This window comes from Rhinolophus ferrumequinum, chromosome 8, assembly GCF_004115265.2.
Source record: "Rhinolophus ferrumequinum isolate MPI-CBG mRhiFer1 chromosome 8, mRhiFer1_v1.p, whole genome shotgun sequence".
NCBI classification, from domain to species: domain Eukaryota; kingdom Metazoa; phylum Chordata; class Mammalia; order Chiroptera; family Rhinolophidae; genus Rhinolophus; species Rhinolophus ferrumequinum.
The window spans coordinates 1,689,190-1,702,583 of NC_046291.1; the positions used below are offsets into that span (position 1 = coordinate 1,689,190).

General features: G+C 57.7%; 1 protein-coding gene across 9 annotated transcripts in view; it reads left to right on the forward strand.

The window, feature by feature from the left end:
• Window positions 1–13,394, forward strand: part of HDAC4 (histone deacetylase 4) — a 273,484-nt gene that overhangs the window by 231,655 nt on the left and 28,435 nt on the right. For all 9 annotated transcript variants that reach the window (XM_033112069.1, XM_033112072.1, XM_033112071.1 and 6 more), the window contains 4 exons: window positions 4,698–4,744; window positions 8,346–8,453; window positions 10,485–10,540; window positions 12,032–12,119. In XM_033112069.1, coding sequence (XP_032967960.1) covers window positions 4,698–4,744; window positions 8,346–8,453; window positions 10,485–10,540; window positions 12,032–12,119 — 299 coding nt within the window. The remainder of the gene's footprint in view (window positions 1–4,697; window positions 4,745–8,345; window positions 8,454–10,484; window positions 10,541–12,031; window positions 12,120–13,394) is intronic.

Genomic DNA, 13,394 nt, shown 5'->3' on the forward strand with positions numbered 1-13,394 from the left:
GGGAATTACAGCCACTGGGCCACCAGGCGCAGGAGGGCGCTGGGCACTCTTCCCAATGGTGTCCGTGGCCAATTCTGAGACGTCTGCTCTGCATTGTGCTGGGCCCTGCACAGGGCAGCCGGGAACCGCACCAGGTCCCGCTGCAGCCCGGCCTTGAGTCAGCCCCTCATGCATTCATTCACCCAGTAACTCACTCCCTCAGGACACATATCACAGCACTCAGGTGCTGGACACCCGTAGGTGCTGAGCTCTGCGGCGGGGGTTGACGTGGCCAGTACCCTCAGAGAAGGTGGAGCTGGTGGGGCCGTGAGGAAACAGCACGCGCTGACCTGGGGTGGCCGGCTATGCCCCACTGCCCTGTAGTAGCAAGGCTTTTAAAAGACATAAAGCACTCACATTTGGGGAGTCAGGAAAGGAGCCGACGGCCTTGAGGCTGGACAGTGGGTGGACGGCGGTACTGGACATCACATGTGAGAAGGTAGACTCCTGAGCCATTGCTTGGGGGATACCACCGGCTTGGCCAGCCCAGGATGGCGACTACAGAGACCCCGGACCTGGGGGAGAAGCAGGGAGGGGCTCACACAAGGGGCTGGGCCGAAGGGGCCTGAGGGGCTGTGTCCCCACGGACCTGGACAGAGAGGGTACAGTGTCCGGCTGGGCTGGACATCAGCCACGGAGCAGAGCGAGAGCACCAGCCCACCTCCCACCACTCTTGCTTGCTGGGCTCCCAGCACGCTGACCTGTACCCCTCAGGCAGATACAGGAGACCCCTCTTCAGGCACTGAGCAGCCCACAGGAAGCTGACGTCGCGGGTGCTCCTACAAACTGCCCCCCAAGATCCCCAGCAGTGGAGGGAACTGCAGAGGAAACAAAGACTCCCATTAACCGTTGTCTCCATGGATGACAAACGAGTGCAGCAGGAAAGACAGCAGCGCAGAACATTCGGAGAGAGAGGCTAAGCACGTGTTCACAGACATGCAGGACCCTCAGGCTGGAAAACTAGTTGTCAGTCCCCAGAAAGCAGAGCAAGAGTGATGAGCTGGACACGACAAGGCGAGGATTGAAGGCCTGTGCCCGGCACGCAGGGCCCAGAGGCAGGAGCTTCCAGAGAGCGTGGGGAGGAAGGGGGCAGAGCCCCTGTGTCATCACCTGCCTGTCACGGAACGAAGGACCCACACCAGGAGCAGCCGGGAGGATCTCAGATGGCGGGGACAGGCCAGGTGCTGCGAGATCCCAAGCGAGCATGTCTGCTCGGGGACCAGCTCTCGTCACCACTGCTTCTCGGTGGCCGCACGGCCTCGCCAGTTCCAAGGGAAGATTCCTCCCAGCCCAGTGTTTCTACCCTGCCAGACTGTCAGTCGAGGATGAGGGTGAAACGAAGGCATTTTCAGGCACGCGTGGTCCCGGGAATGTTCCCCTCATGTGTCCTCTCTCGCGGCTGCCAGAGGACATTCTCTGCCAAGGCGACAGGAGGTTCCCAGGAGGTGCCTGGGCCACGGGAGGGAGGCCCTTCCCCGTCGGTGTGTTCCGGCACCTTCTCAGAGCAACACAGACTGGGGCCTTGTCAACCGCAAGAATTTATTCCCCCAGTTCTGGAAGCTAGAAGTCCAAGGTCAGCGTTCCGGCATGGTCGGTGAGGGCCGGCCTCCTCCCTGGTTCATCGTCGGCTGTCTGCTCACTGTGTGCTCCGTGGCGGAGGGAGGGGACGAGGGAGCTCTGTGGGTCCCATCGTGAGGGCTCTGTCCTCGTGACCCAGTCGCCTCCCAAAGGCCCTGCCTCCGACCAGCATGACAGTGGGCGTAGGATTCCAACGGGAATTTGGGGCACAAACATTCAGCCATTGCAATTACAGGGGCCAGCCCCGTAGGATGGTAGAGCAGTCCAGGGCGCAGCCACGTTCCCCGCATAGAAGCGTCCAGAACACTGGATGGAGTGTTGTGGGTGACAGCCCACCTATCAGCCTGTCTCCACCAAGAAATCAGATGCCACTGGACCTCCGTATCGCCGGACCAGGATGCTTCGGGGCCCGCCCACGGTCGTCTCTGGCTTCCTCTTGTCCTGCCTGAACCCTAAGGAAAAGTGTGGGGGCAACTGGCCAGAAGCAGGAAAGCATGGAGGAGGGTGCAGGCGGGGGTGCCGTGTCCCTCGATGCAGGGTGTCTACGATGTACAGGGTACACCTGTGTCGGAGGGGCCTTTCCGTTGTGTGTGGTTCCTCCACGCACCACAAAGGGCAGCTGTGTCTCTGAGCTGTGAGCGGGTGTTTGGGGTGCCCAGGCCCCTCACCCCGGCAGTCATGGAGAGGCACTCGGCACAGGGCAGGGAAGTCTGGCTCCGAGGAAGGGGACGAGGGCTCTGGGCGGATGCGTGGCTCGTGGAGGGAGGGAGGCCAGGGCTGTGGACCAGAGAGCGCACACTGGGAATAGTGCCAGCTGAGGGTGCAGGGGGAAGGGGCCTGCAGGTACGGGGACAGTGGGGACAGTGGGGAGGGGGTAAGTGGCCTCAGCGGGAGGAGCTGAGCCAGGCGGCCACAAGCAGAAGAGGCCGCGTAGAATGCCCCGGAGTCTCCTGGATCCTCTGGGAAATATCTCTCCTTCCTGCGTGGAGCCTCAGCTGCTTAGGATGTTCTCGCTCATGGGTGCAGAGCCTGTGGTCCCGTCCCGTGGTGTCCCAGCTGCTGCCAGGGCGTGGAGCCGGCACCCCGACTCCGGCACTCCTGGGAATTGGCTGGGCGGCCTTCCAGTCCCGGCAGCGTCAGGTGGGCTCGTTCCCTGGACACTGCAGCATGTTGCCACCCCGCTGTCCGCAGTGGCAAAGGCTCTGCCTGCTCTGCCCTGACCGCCCCTGCTCCCGCGTCAGACCTACCCAGCACCGGGAGCCTTTCTGTACTTCAGTCTTCCAGGCCTGCGGGATTCAGGGGTGCAGGATGGGAGTAACCTGGGGGCCCAGCTCCACGTCATGGGTCGGGAGGGCTCCAGGTCACCACTGGGCTGGACTAGGTTTCTAAGCTCGTTCTGAACTCGGGTCAGGGCAGACGATCAGAAAAGAGAGCGAGAAGTCGGAATGCGGGGTCCTCAGGGAGGAGCACCCGTGGGTGCTGGAGGGTGGGCGCTCTCCTGCCGATGGATCCGTTGTCCATCGCCTCGCCGGCCCTGGTCGGTGCTGGACCCTCAGTCACCATCCCCTGAAGCTCCCTCCCATCTGTTTCTTTGTGAAACGCTCCGTCCTCTTCTTATCCCGGTTCCTCTCTCTGTTCAATGTTTACTTTGTTGGCTGAGTATGTTGTCGCAAAACATCTGTTACTGTGTGTGTGTTTAATTTACATCAGTGATGTTATAAGTCCTTGCATTGCCTTTTCCTCTTCTGCTAAACTTCACGTTTTAAAACCTGCTCATGTCACTATGAGGGTACCTAGGCAGTTTCCTTGAGATCTGCTTTCAAATTTCTGCTGATTGTCCTAACTCACAACTTCAGCACCCACGTCTGAGGAGCCCAGACAGTGATGCTTGGTGACTAGCTCGGATGTTAACGTCACCCAGTTAGGTGTTTCAACAGCGCTGTGTGAGTTCCCTTCCCCTTTTATTTGAACACACAGATTTCTAAGCTTGAGGGGGCTGGTTGGTCACCACCCTAGGTGTTCCTGGAAGTCATGGCGGGGGGTCGTCTTCTGATGGCAGCGACCTGGGAAGGTCGTGGTCTGATGGCCGAGGCGTGGGGCCAGGGCTACAGGGCCCCGCATGAGTGACTTCCTAGCAGCGCTGAGGTGAAGGGTCCTAGGAGAGCCCTGTGCTCACAGCCGTGTGGGGTCCGTAGACACTGCAGGAGAAGGGCAGCCCCTCCCCCACACCCATCACCGTCCCAGCCACCGCCCACGGGACTGGAGAAGCACGCTGCTCCTTAGTGCGTCTGCGCGAAGGTCTGTGGCCTGCCTGGGTGACGGTGGCCCCACCCTGCCGAGGGCAGCATGGGACGCACTGGAGCAGGGCCTCAGCTGCGGACGTCTCAGGGACTGTCACAAGGACTGTCACAACAAGGGCTTTCCTGTTGAGAACCCCACGCCCTCCTGCCCACCCAGCGGGAGTGTGTGTGAACACGTGGTACCCTTCCTGCCTTTTCTATTACCACGTTGCTCTCTGCTTGCTGGGTAATGAGCAAAATCAAAATACACAGATGATGTATGCTTTTAGTGTAGACATGACTGGCTATAATTTCAGAAGTAGAAAATCTAGTCTACAGAGCCCCTCTTTCACTCACATTCACACACACACACGTCTGAATCACGGACTCCGACACTGGGGTGATTGGGAAGAGAGCTCTTCGTCCCCAGCTCCGTGGTCCCATGTGGCAGGACAGTCAGCAGTAAGGAGGAGCGGCCAGGGTCAGCCCCAGCGGTCACCTAGGACCATTTGCTTCTCCCCAAGGGCAGGACCCGTGAGCCTCCCCGCCGCGAGTGGGCTGTGGCCACGAATGCCGGCTCTGCAGAAGCTGTGCCCCACAAGCCCAGGACCACTGCCCGCAGATGCCACCCCTCAGCAGGCCGTATGGGTGATGCAGTTTGCCTCTCACATGTGGGCGTATCGTGCGTGATCCAAAGTGCCAGACCGCATCAGGACCCTGTGGCATTTCCAGGGCTGCACGGCGCAGTCCCGGCCCCCTGTGACCTTGGCCCTCTGACCTTGGCTTTCCTTCTCCCCGCAGGCTCGCTAACGTCCGTGTTTGTCAGGCTGCCCTGTGGTGGTGTTGGGGTAAGTATTTCTTTAATGTGTAAATAATGTCCTGTTTGTTCTCGGGGTCCCAGTGGTCACAGAGCTCTTTCCGCAGAGTGGGTAATTGCTGCCAGGTGTTTTCCATAAGCGGTCTGGCGGTGGGGCTGCCCCAGCTCTCACATGTGTGGCTTCAAAGGCCCGTGAGCCTATAAGCGTTTGATGGCTGGACTCGGGAACCTTCCTCGGGGAGGGTCGTCTGGCACACACCGCTCGCTGTGGAAACGGGACCCAGTGTGCAGGCTGGTGTCCTAGTGGCAGAGGAACTGTCTGCTCATCCGACTCAGGCTGTGAACACGTCACTTGCTGGGGGTGTACTGAGCTGTCCCCCTGGCCAAACCCAGGCCCAGGTGGCACTGTGTGGAGCCTGTGAAGTCACCAAGCTACCGTTTGGGTTGTGCTCGCTTCTCCAGAAGCGACAGTGCTTCTAAGCAGATCCGGCCAGGTGGACACGTAAAGGGACCGGCCAGGTGGACACATAGGGGGATCGGCCAGGTGGACACGTAGAGGAACCGGCGTCTTTAACATCTTTCCTGAGCCTGATGTGGGCGCTGCCCTGTGGGGACTCGGTGGGCCGGGCATCAGCAGAGGCCAGGTCCCCTCATCCCAGTTGGAAGGGGCTCCCTGCCCCCACCCTCAGACGAGGAAGGGGGTGAGAACACGACTACAGTTGGAAGGACAGCCGGGCCCCTTCCCGGCTGACCTGCTGGCCGTGGAGGTTCAGTGGCCGCGGGGATGCTGCAGCCGTCACAGGTCCGACAGACGCGGGGACAACAAAGCCACATCGGCTGACACTGCACAGCGGCAGGCTGTGTGCATAATTACAGATCGCGGGGTGAGGCCCCAGGTCTGGATTCTGTTATGGAAATGAAACAAAATTGTTTTCTTCCTGAGTCTACAAAAATCGCTGCTTTGAAAATTACCCCATCAGAAAGGGAATCGGTGGCATTTATTCAGCCACCACCGAGCTCTCCTGCCTCCCAGAGCCTTTTTGTTCTGTATTGTAAGGAGGCTGCAGTCTCTTTACTTGGGGAAATTTTTGGCCAGACTTGAAAAGCTTTGGATTCCCAGCACTGCCCTGAAGCCAGCTCCATGCAGCAGCATTTATCATTTGCAAATGCAGGCTAAGTGGGAGCTGTGCCCCAGCCAGGTAGGCCCTGCCTCCGCAGTGTGAGCCCAGAGTCTGTCCTGAGGCTGAGCCACACCCACCTTGCACCCAGGCACAGAAGCCTCTGAGCGGAGAGCCCAGCAAGCCACCTCAGAATGGGACAGACAGGGGATCACTAGCGGGAAGTTGAACCACAGGTGTCTGACCTCTGACCTCTTGGCCAGTTTCTGATGATGCTCCCTCAGACAGAAGGGTGGGATCACAGAGAGGGGGTGTCGCTGGTGCAGCCGCAGCCCCCCTGGGCTGGATGTCCTCCCAGCACCAGGGACCCGCCCCGGGGCCTCCTGAAGCAGTGGGAGAGGCTCCACTTTCTGAAACTTACTTTAAATGACATTTAGGTTGCGTAAGCCATTCTTCCTTAACCAGGTTACATAGAGGCTTTAAATTGTTTGACCATATTTCAAGCCAAATAAACTGCTCTGCTCACCTGATGGTGATAGGTTCCCCTGAGTGAGGGTGCAGGGAACCCCTGCCAGCCCTGCCCTGGCCCAACCCTGCCTCCTGGCTCTGGGTGCTGTGCCCACGCCTGTAGAGAGCCCAGGAGTGACCACGTCGCTCTCTGTCCTCACTGTAGGAAGGTATGGAGGGGGCCATGCGCCCCTCCCTGATGTCGTGCTCCTGCGTAGCGATCATGCTGCCGCCTTGCCCCAAGCAGGGCTGCCTCCAGCAGTGCTGCCCTGTCCGAGCCACGTTCCCTCCCTGGACTCTTGTGCTTCCGGAACTCTGCTCCAAGCCGACCATCCCAGGCTGGTCCAGCGGGAGCTGGTGGCCAGCCGCTAAAGGACTCAGGCCCTGAAGCAGTGGAAGGTCTTGTTAGGTTCTCTGGGGACAGTGGCAGCCTGGGATCCCACAGTGGGGCTGGGGGCCTGTCCCTCACTCTGGGCAGGGTGTTACAGGACCCTGGGTGGGTAGGAGAGCAGACCACAAAGACCCTTCAAAGCACACGGAGAGCCAGTGCATTTTCCCTCCCTGGTTCCTTGGCCCTAAAACCCAAATCATTGCATTTAGAAGAGAATCTGAGTGATTTTCCCCAAACGGCCTTCGGTCCTCAGGGATGCAGCCTCGGGGCTGGCCCCCCCTCCTGGAAGGCAGCTGGTGGCATTCCCCACTGGGTCTCTCTTGGAGCCGTCACCTTCAGCTTCAGTGAAATGGTTCTGCAGCTGAAGGAAGGACCAGTATAGGGTCGGTACCCGACAGCTGGCAGTGAGCCGTGCACAGGGCCCTGTTTCCAGCTCCGCAGCAGTCTGTGCAGGGGTCGGTGGAGCGCAGGGCATTCCTTTGACATTTGGAAACTATTAAAGAACAGAGAGGTTGGCCATTGCAAAGAATAACCCTCACGGAACAACACTCGTCAGGAAATGGCTTGAACCCTCGTAAACGTATGTTAAATCATCTTGCTTTGAAGATAAAGCTTCAGACTTCATTGAAAGATGTCCCCTCCCACCACATGACGCTCAGTGTGTGTCAGGTGGGCAGGAGCCTGTGAGTACCTGGACATACCTGGGCGGGGGGTCAGGTGGGGTCTGGCGGCGTTACCTCCGTGTCCAGAGCCCACAGCGGTGGCCCTCGGAGGAGGTTACTTTGGAAAGGAGCGTCCTCAGTTAGACTTGCAGATGCTTAGTGTACAGCTTCTCAGAACCGTCACTAGGCTGGTGCATCTCCAAGCAGGGCACGAGTCCCCAGTGTGTGTGACCAAGTCACCAGTTTCCCTTCACCTGGGGACAGCGGCTTGGGCACCCTGGAACTGGCGCCCAGGGGGCTGCATGCTTCCTCCTGGGCCCCGAGGAGACCTGTGCTTTGTACAGCTGGCGGCCGAAGTCTCCCCACTAGCCAGGGCTTAAGTAAAAAATCTGGTATGCCTAATGTACACGCAGAAACTACCTGACATGTTTGTGCCACAGGCATTTTTGTGTGACGTGGAATAGCTAACGGGTACGTGGTGAGCGGTGCCCTGGGATATTCCCGGAGTCCCCGGGACCCCGCACCCCCCACCCCATGCCTCGTCCTGTGTGGCTTCTCTTACCAGGCATTTGGTGCTTCCAGTTAAATTCAGCACTAAAGAAAGTCATAATCTGGAGAGACCCCTAATTCCAACACTGCTTCCATTTCATTTTGCTAATTGTTAGTATAACTCCAGTTGCCATTGAAAAAAGGAGCTGACTAGGTAGCCGTGACATCATTACTCTTAGCGTCACGTGTGTTGGGTCAGTTGAGAAAAGAAATGACACCTCCAAAAGGGGGAAAAACACAGGCACGTTATTTTTGGTGCATTCTTTTCCTATTGGTATTTTTTGGCATGTCTTTTAAAAAAAAGTAGGGTGTGTCCTGGAATTAGAGAAGAGCTGGAGGCTCTGCTGCGGGTGTGAGAGCAGCGCCGGCGGGTGGAGAGCTCACTGCCGCGTGTTTTCTCCACAGGTGGACAGTGACACCATATGGAATGAGGTGCATTCGTCGGGGGCGGCCCGCCTGGCCGTGGGCTGCGTGGTGGAGCTTGTCTTCAAGGTCGCCACGGGAGAGCTGAAGGTCAGCAAGGCCCCGGCACAGATGGGCTCCCAGAAGGAAGCATGCCATCAGATTTCCCGGGGTCGGGACAGCCACTGCCATTTTCCCTCTAGACAGGCCCAGGGTGGCTGTGGGAGGGGACGGCCCCCGTCCAGGCGTAAGGAGTGGACCCTGTTCTGTCAGTCAGTGTTGAATCGAAGGGTACGTTTCCCACATTTGTGAAAACATAATAGTTAACAGTGATTCTCAAAGATACGGGTCTTCGGGGCACTTTTCACTGTTAAAAATTGTCAAAGCACCTGAAAAACGTCTGCGTATGAGTTAGTCATCAGCAGGGATCATGTTAGAGATTAAAACTGAGGAACTTTAAAAATATTTATTAATTTGCAAATGGCAGGTCATTGGGGTTCTCGTAGCTGTTCCCATCGGTCTTTGGCCACATGCTCTTTTAGTTGAAGTACAGGAGGGAAATCTGGCCTCGCCCAGGATGCCTCCCAAAAAAGAGGGTTATTTCAGATAGTCATGGACGTTCCTCTTTGACGCGGCACCAAAATTTAGCAAGTGGAAATTCTTGGAAGATGAGTCACAGTGTGGGGCCTGGAACAGTGTCAGTGAGCTTTTCCTTCTCCGTTACGTGAACACCATCAGCCCCACGCAACTTCGGGAACACTGGTGATCTGGAAGTAAGGGCTCTTTGCATTATGTAGGTCCTCCAGATCGTGACACATTTTGTTACACAGTATCCAGAAATCCACTGAGCTTTGAACCCTTGATGTCACCACTCAGTGTCACCCGGAAGACCTTCTAAGTGCGGGGAAGAGCATGACGTTTCATTTTCACTTGGAAACTCCCATCTCCCCATGGACAGCGACTGCTGTCTGCTGTTTCCAATGAGGTGACAGGTTCACTGTTCATTTCTGAGAAGGGCCTTTGGTGTACCCAAGTTGGAACAACAGTTTCGAGGCTGGCATTCGTTTCGAGGAAGACGGGCTCCTTGACGAAAGGGGCCCATCCTCGCCGTGCGCAGAGGCCGGCCTGCGCCCATGGCCTTCCCGTTTTTCACACGGACGGCCGGAAGGGATTTAATGAAACTGAGCAGTTTTACTGCTTCCTCAAGGACGCTCGTAAGGGGAGCCTCCTTCCTGCAAGCGTGGAAGCCACACTGGGTGCCCGCGCTTCTCAGGGCTGTCTCCTAACTCCTGCTCCTGGCACTTCACCCACGACTGTTTCTCACCCTCGGTGCCCGTGAGCCCGCAGTGGGGAGGGTGAACAGAGCCTTAGGATGATGACAGGAGGCCCCGAAGGGCGCGGGCTCCCCCGACTGTGTCGCCCTGTCCCCTAGCCCCGCAGCAGGCTGCACACCACTGCCCGCAGCCCGGTCACGGTGGTCAGCTGGCCCATAGGGCTGTCACAGCTTCTTGTTGCTGGTGACTATGAGATGCCCAGGGAGAACACTTTTATGATAGCAGCTGGAGCACTTTGCACACGGTTCTTTCACGTCTAAGTGACTCAGGTCCTAACGGAAGGTGGAGCTACCTGCCTCTCCCCTCCAGCCTTGGAGACATTTCTTCCCGGGGCTGATGCGTTGTCCACTCCTGTGGAAACTGAACTGCAGTGGCAACAGACCTGCACGTTAAGGTCAGATTGGGGCATGATGTCGACTCTACGGCCACAGCCCTTCCATCTCGGCTGCATTCTGGGTCCCGAGCAAGTTGCTTCCTGGGGCCCTGTGCGGAGCCGGTGGACCAGGAGTGAGTCCTCCACTCCCCTCCAGACTCCTGAGCTGGAGGCAGCAAGCCCTGCCGGCAGGCCATCCGAGGTAGACAGTCAGGCAGTAACTGCGATGGCCGTTCGGTCTCTTTAAGAGAAGGGGCCCAGGCATCTTTGCAGTGCTTCCCGGCATTCCTTTGTTCGTTCCCAGGTCTGTGCCCCGGGATGCAGCGTGAAACCATATCCTCGCAGGTCCTCTGCACCTGCTGGCAGTTCTGTCTGTGACGATTTTCTCACTGATCTTTCACCCCTGTTTCTCCCACTTGTTTGGTTCCCATGTAGAATGGCTTTGCTGTGGTCCGCCCTCCCGGACATCACGCGGAGGAGAGCACGCCCATGTAAGTAGATACACTCTCTCCCGTGGGCATGGGAGGTGCCGGTTCCTGACTACTTGAAGGGCTGGGCCGGCACTCACATGAAAAGAACGAACTGGTTTGCCAGGTCCCAGCCCTCCTGTGACGTGTGCCACGCACGTGTGCTGTCCCCGAGTGTGCCCGATTGAGCATGGTGACGAAACGTGCCTCTAGAGCACACAGGTCGACTTCAGTGGTGGGTAACGATGGAGAGAGAGTTGGAGAAGGAGCGGAGGGAAAGGAGTCTACAGGAGTGAGTCTAGAGCTGTCCTCTAGTTGTGTTTGTTGCAAAAAAAAGGGGAGAGGTAACTTACGTCACAGCAGAACCAATTCATGTGGCACGTCATCGTTCAAGGTCGTTCTGAGTGTGGCCTTTTAGGTGACCTGCTTAGTTTGGCACTAATGAGGCTGATGTGCCAGGTCGCGACCACACAGCCGGCTGCCTGGGCTCCGTGTTGGGTCTGGATTTCTCTGATTGCACACACCTGAGCGTGCATCCTGGGTGGAGGAGCAGTGGTAGATGCAGTGTCACCTGGGGAAAGCCACACGCAGTAGGGCTCCCAGCAGCTGTGCACTGAGCACTTTGGCTGCTGGGAGGGAGTCCGCCATCGCTCCATCCGGAAGTGGGGCATCAGAGCACGTTCAGGAGTCCTCCTCGTGTAGGAAGAAGGGATCGCCACCACCGAGCCTTCCCCGAGAAGCCTTTGGTTACCCCAAACCCCGGACACACACTCGCCTGACAGGAGCAGGCCTTCATTTCTCGGAAGTTACTTTTCTAGGTTGAACTTGAGTTGTTGGATCTTCTGAGTAGTAAACCCGAATGACCACGGGGCTGAGGAGGACTGTTTCCATCGACATCCTTCTGGGGGTTGGGAACGAGCTGTGGCCGGTCCAGCTCAGCCCAGCACCCGGGGCTGCGGGCTTCCGGACTGGCCTGGATTCCAGGGACAACACAGCCAGGCCTCAGCTCGGGGGATTCACTCGAGTCCAAGACTCGTCTCAATCAAAGCCTGCCTTCGCATGAATCCCCCGAGCTGAGGCAGGCTTCGATTGAGACGAGTCTTGGACTCAAGTCACTTTGTTAGCTTTTCTCATTCTCTTGAGTAAGACTAGAACTACGGTTAGTCAGTGGGATGACTCCGTATCATTGTCATATGTCTCAAGATGTGGAAAGACAGGCAGAAGCAGCTAAAACAGGTCACTTCTGTGTCCTGTGGCCCATCGTGTCTCTGAGAGGCCAGTAAGACGGAGACCTTGGCACCACGTGGAATGGGTTTTCTTACCAGGGCAGCTCTGCAGTCCACACAAGAGTCTAGGCAGACTCTGTCTGTCAGAAGCCTCACTTAAGGTTTCCAAACAGTTCGGCTAGAAGCTGCGTTCTCCAGATCCACTGAGACTCTCGGACTCTGGATGGTTGCATTGCAAGTTGTGTAAAAACTGATCCAAAGCCTTATTTTCCCTCCGTTCCTCCTGCAGGGGCTTCTGCTACTTCAATTCTGTGGCCATCGCCGCCAAGCTCCTCCAGCAGAGGCTGAACGTGAGCAAGACGCTGATCGTGGACTGGGTAAGCAGGCAGCCCCGTCCCCAGGCACACAGCGTCCTGGGCAGACGGGGAGGCGGCGTTTCTGCCTCCACGACATTGGGGTCTGGGTCCCAGGCTTTCTGGAAACTACCTCAAAGGTGTGGAAAGTGAGAGCCCAAACCTGGTACGAGTCTGTTTCCCAGCCTCAGTCAGCGGATCCTGCCAGTACCGGGTTCCTGAAAGGTCTAGGGTGTGCCAGTGCTTGGGGCGTCCTTGGCAAAGCCCGGGGAGGCAGGCTGGGAGAAGAGGGCGTGGCCTCCCCCACCCCCGCCCTGAGTGTGTGTGCGGCTTTGCCGGGCTGTCACTCCTAAGAAGAACGCCCTTCCTGCGTGGGTGACCCAGTTTGGGCCAGTTAAGCCCCCTTCCCCATTTTCCTGTGGGAAGTGCCATTTCTCGCAGTTCTGTGCCCTGAAAGGGTTAACTCTGGATAATACCCGAGCTCCACAGGTTGGTCCCCAGGTTCCTTAGGAGGTGGCTGTGCCAGGTGTTCATTTTCTTTCTCCTTTAAGCTGTGTACTGGGGGGGAGAATTCTCTTTGCTATTAATATTTATGATTTATTTCATAATTTTTTTAAGTAACAAAAAAGCGGGTACATCAAGTGTGAGCCTCATTTGTAAGGCAAGGTCCTTCTCAGTTTGGGAAAAGAAAAAAAGCAAATCCTGGGAGCCTCAGCAAGATCCCGGCTGCGGGCGCTGGTGACGGGGTCGCAGGGCCCTGAGGTGGCCGAGGCCTTGAGACCTGGGGAGGTTGATGACAGCTGCGAGGTCCCAGCGCCGTGCCCGCTGAGCCCCCCGCACTCCTGCTAAGGGAATAACTCAGTGCCGGTGACGCGACTCGGGTCGTGCAATGACAAACACCTCGATTTGTAATTGCCAAGCACCTCGTCCACCACGTGGGCGTGTCTGCAGCACCTGCAGCGGTCAGGGCGCTGCCTCCCTCCCGATGCGCCTGCTGTCACTTCAGAACACGGGGTGCATACCTTGCCTTCTGTCTTCAGGGCAATGTGGCTTTCTAGTGGGTGCAACCACGTTTGGTTCTTACGGCTCCTGTTTATAGCGGCCCGTCCACGTTTTCTCTAATGAGCACAGGTCATGTTCATAAACGAGAAAAGCTTCCTCAGCGGTCCCCTGGTGTCCAAGGTGACGGATGCTGCAGCAGCTGCCCACCCTGGTAGCCCTCATGGCCGCCTCCTTCCAGTCCCTCAGCCCCTGTGACCTATCCCCCCCGCCCCCCCGCCATCTGCCAGCTGGGCTGGG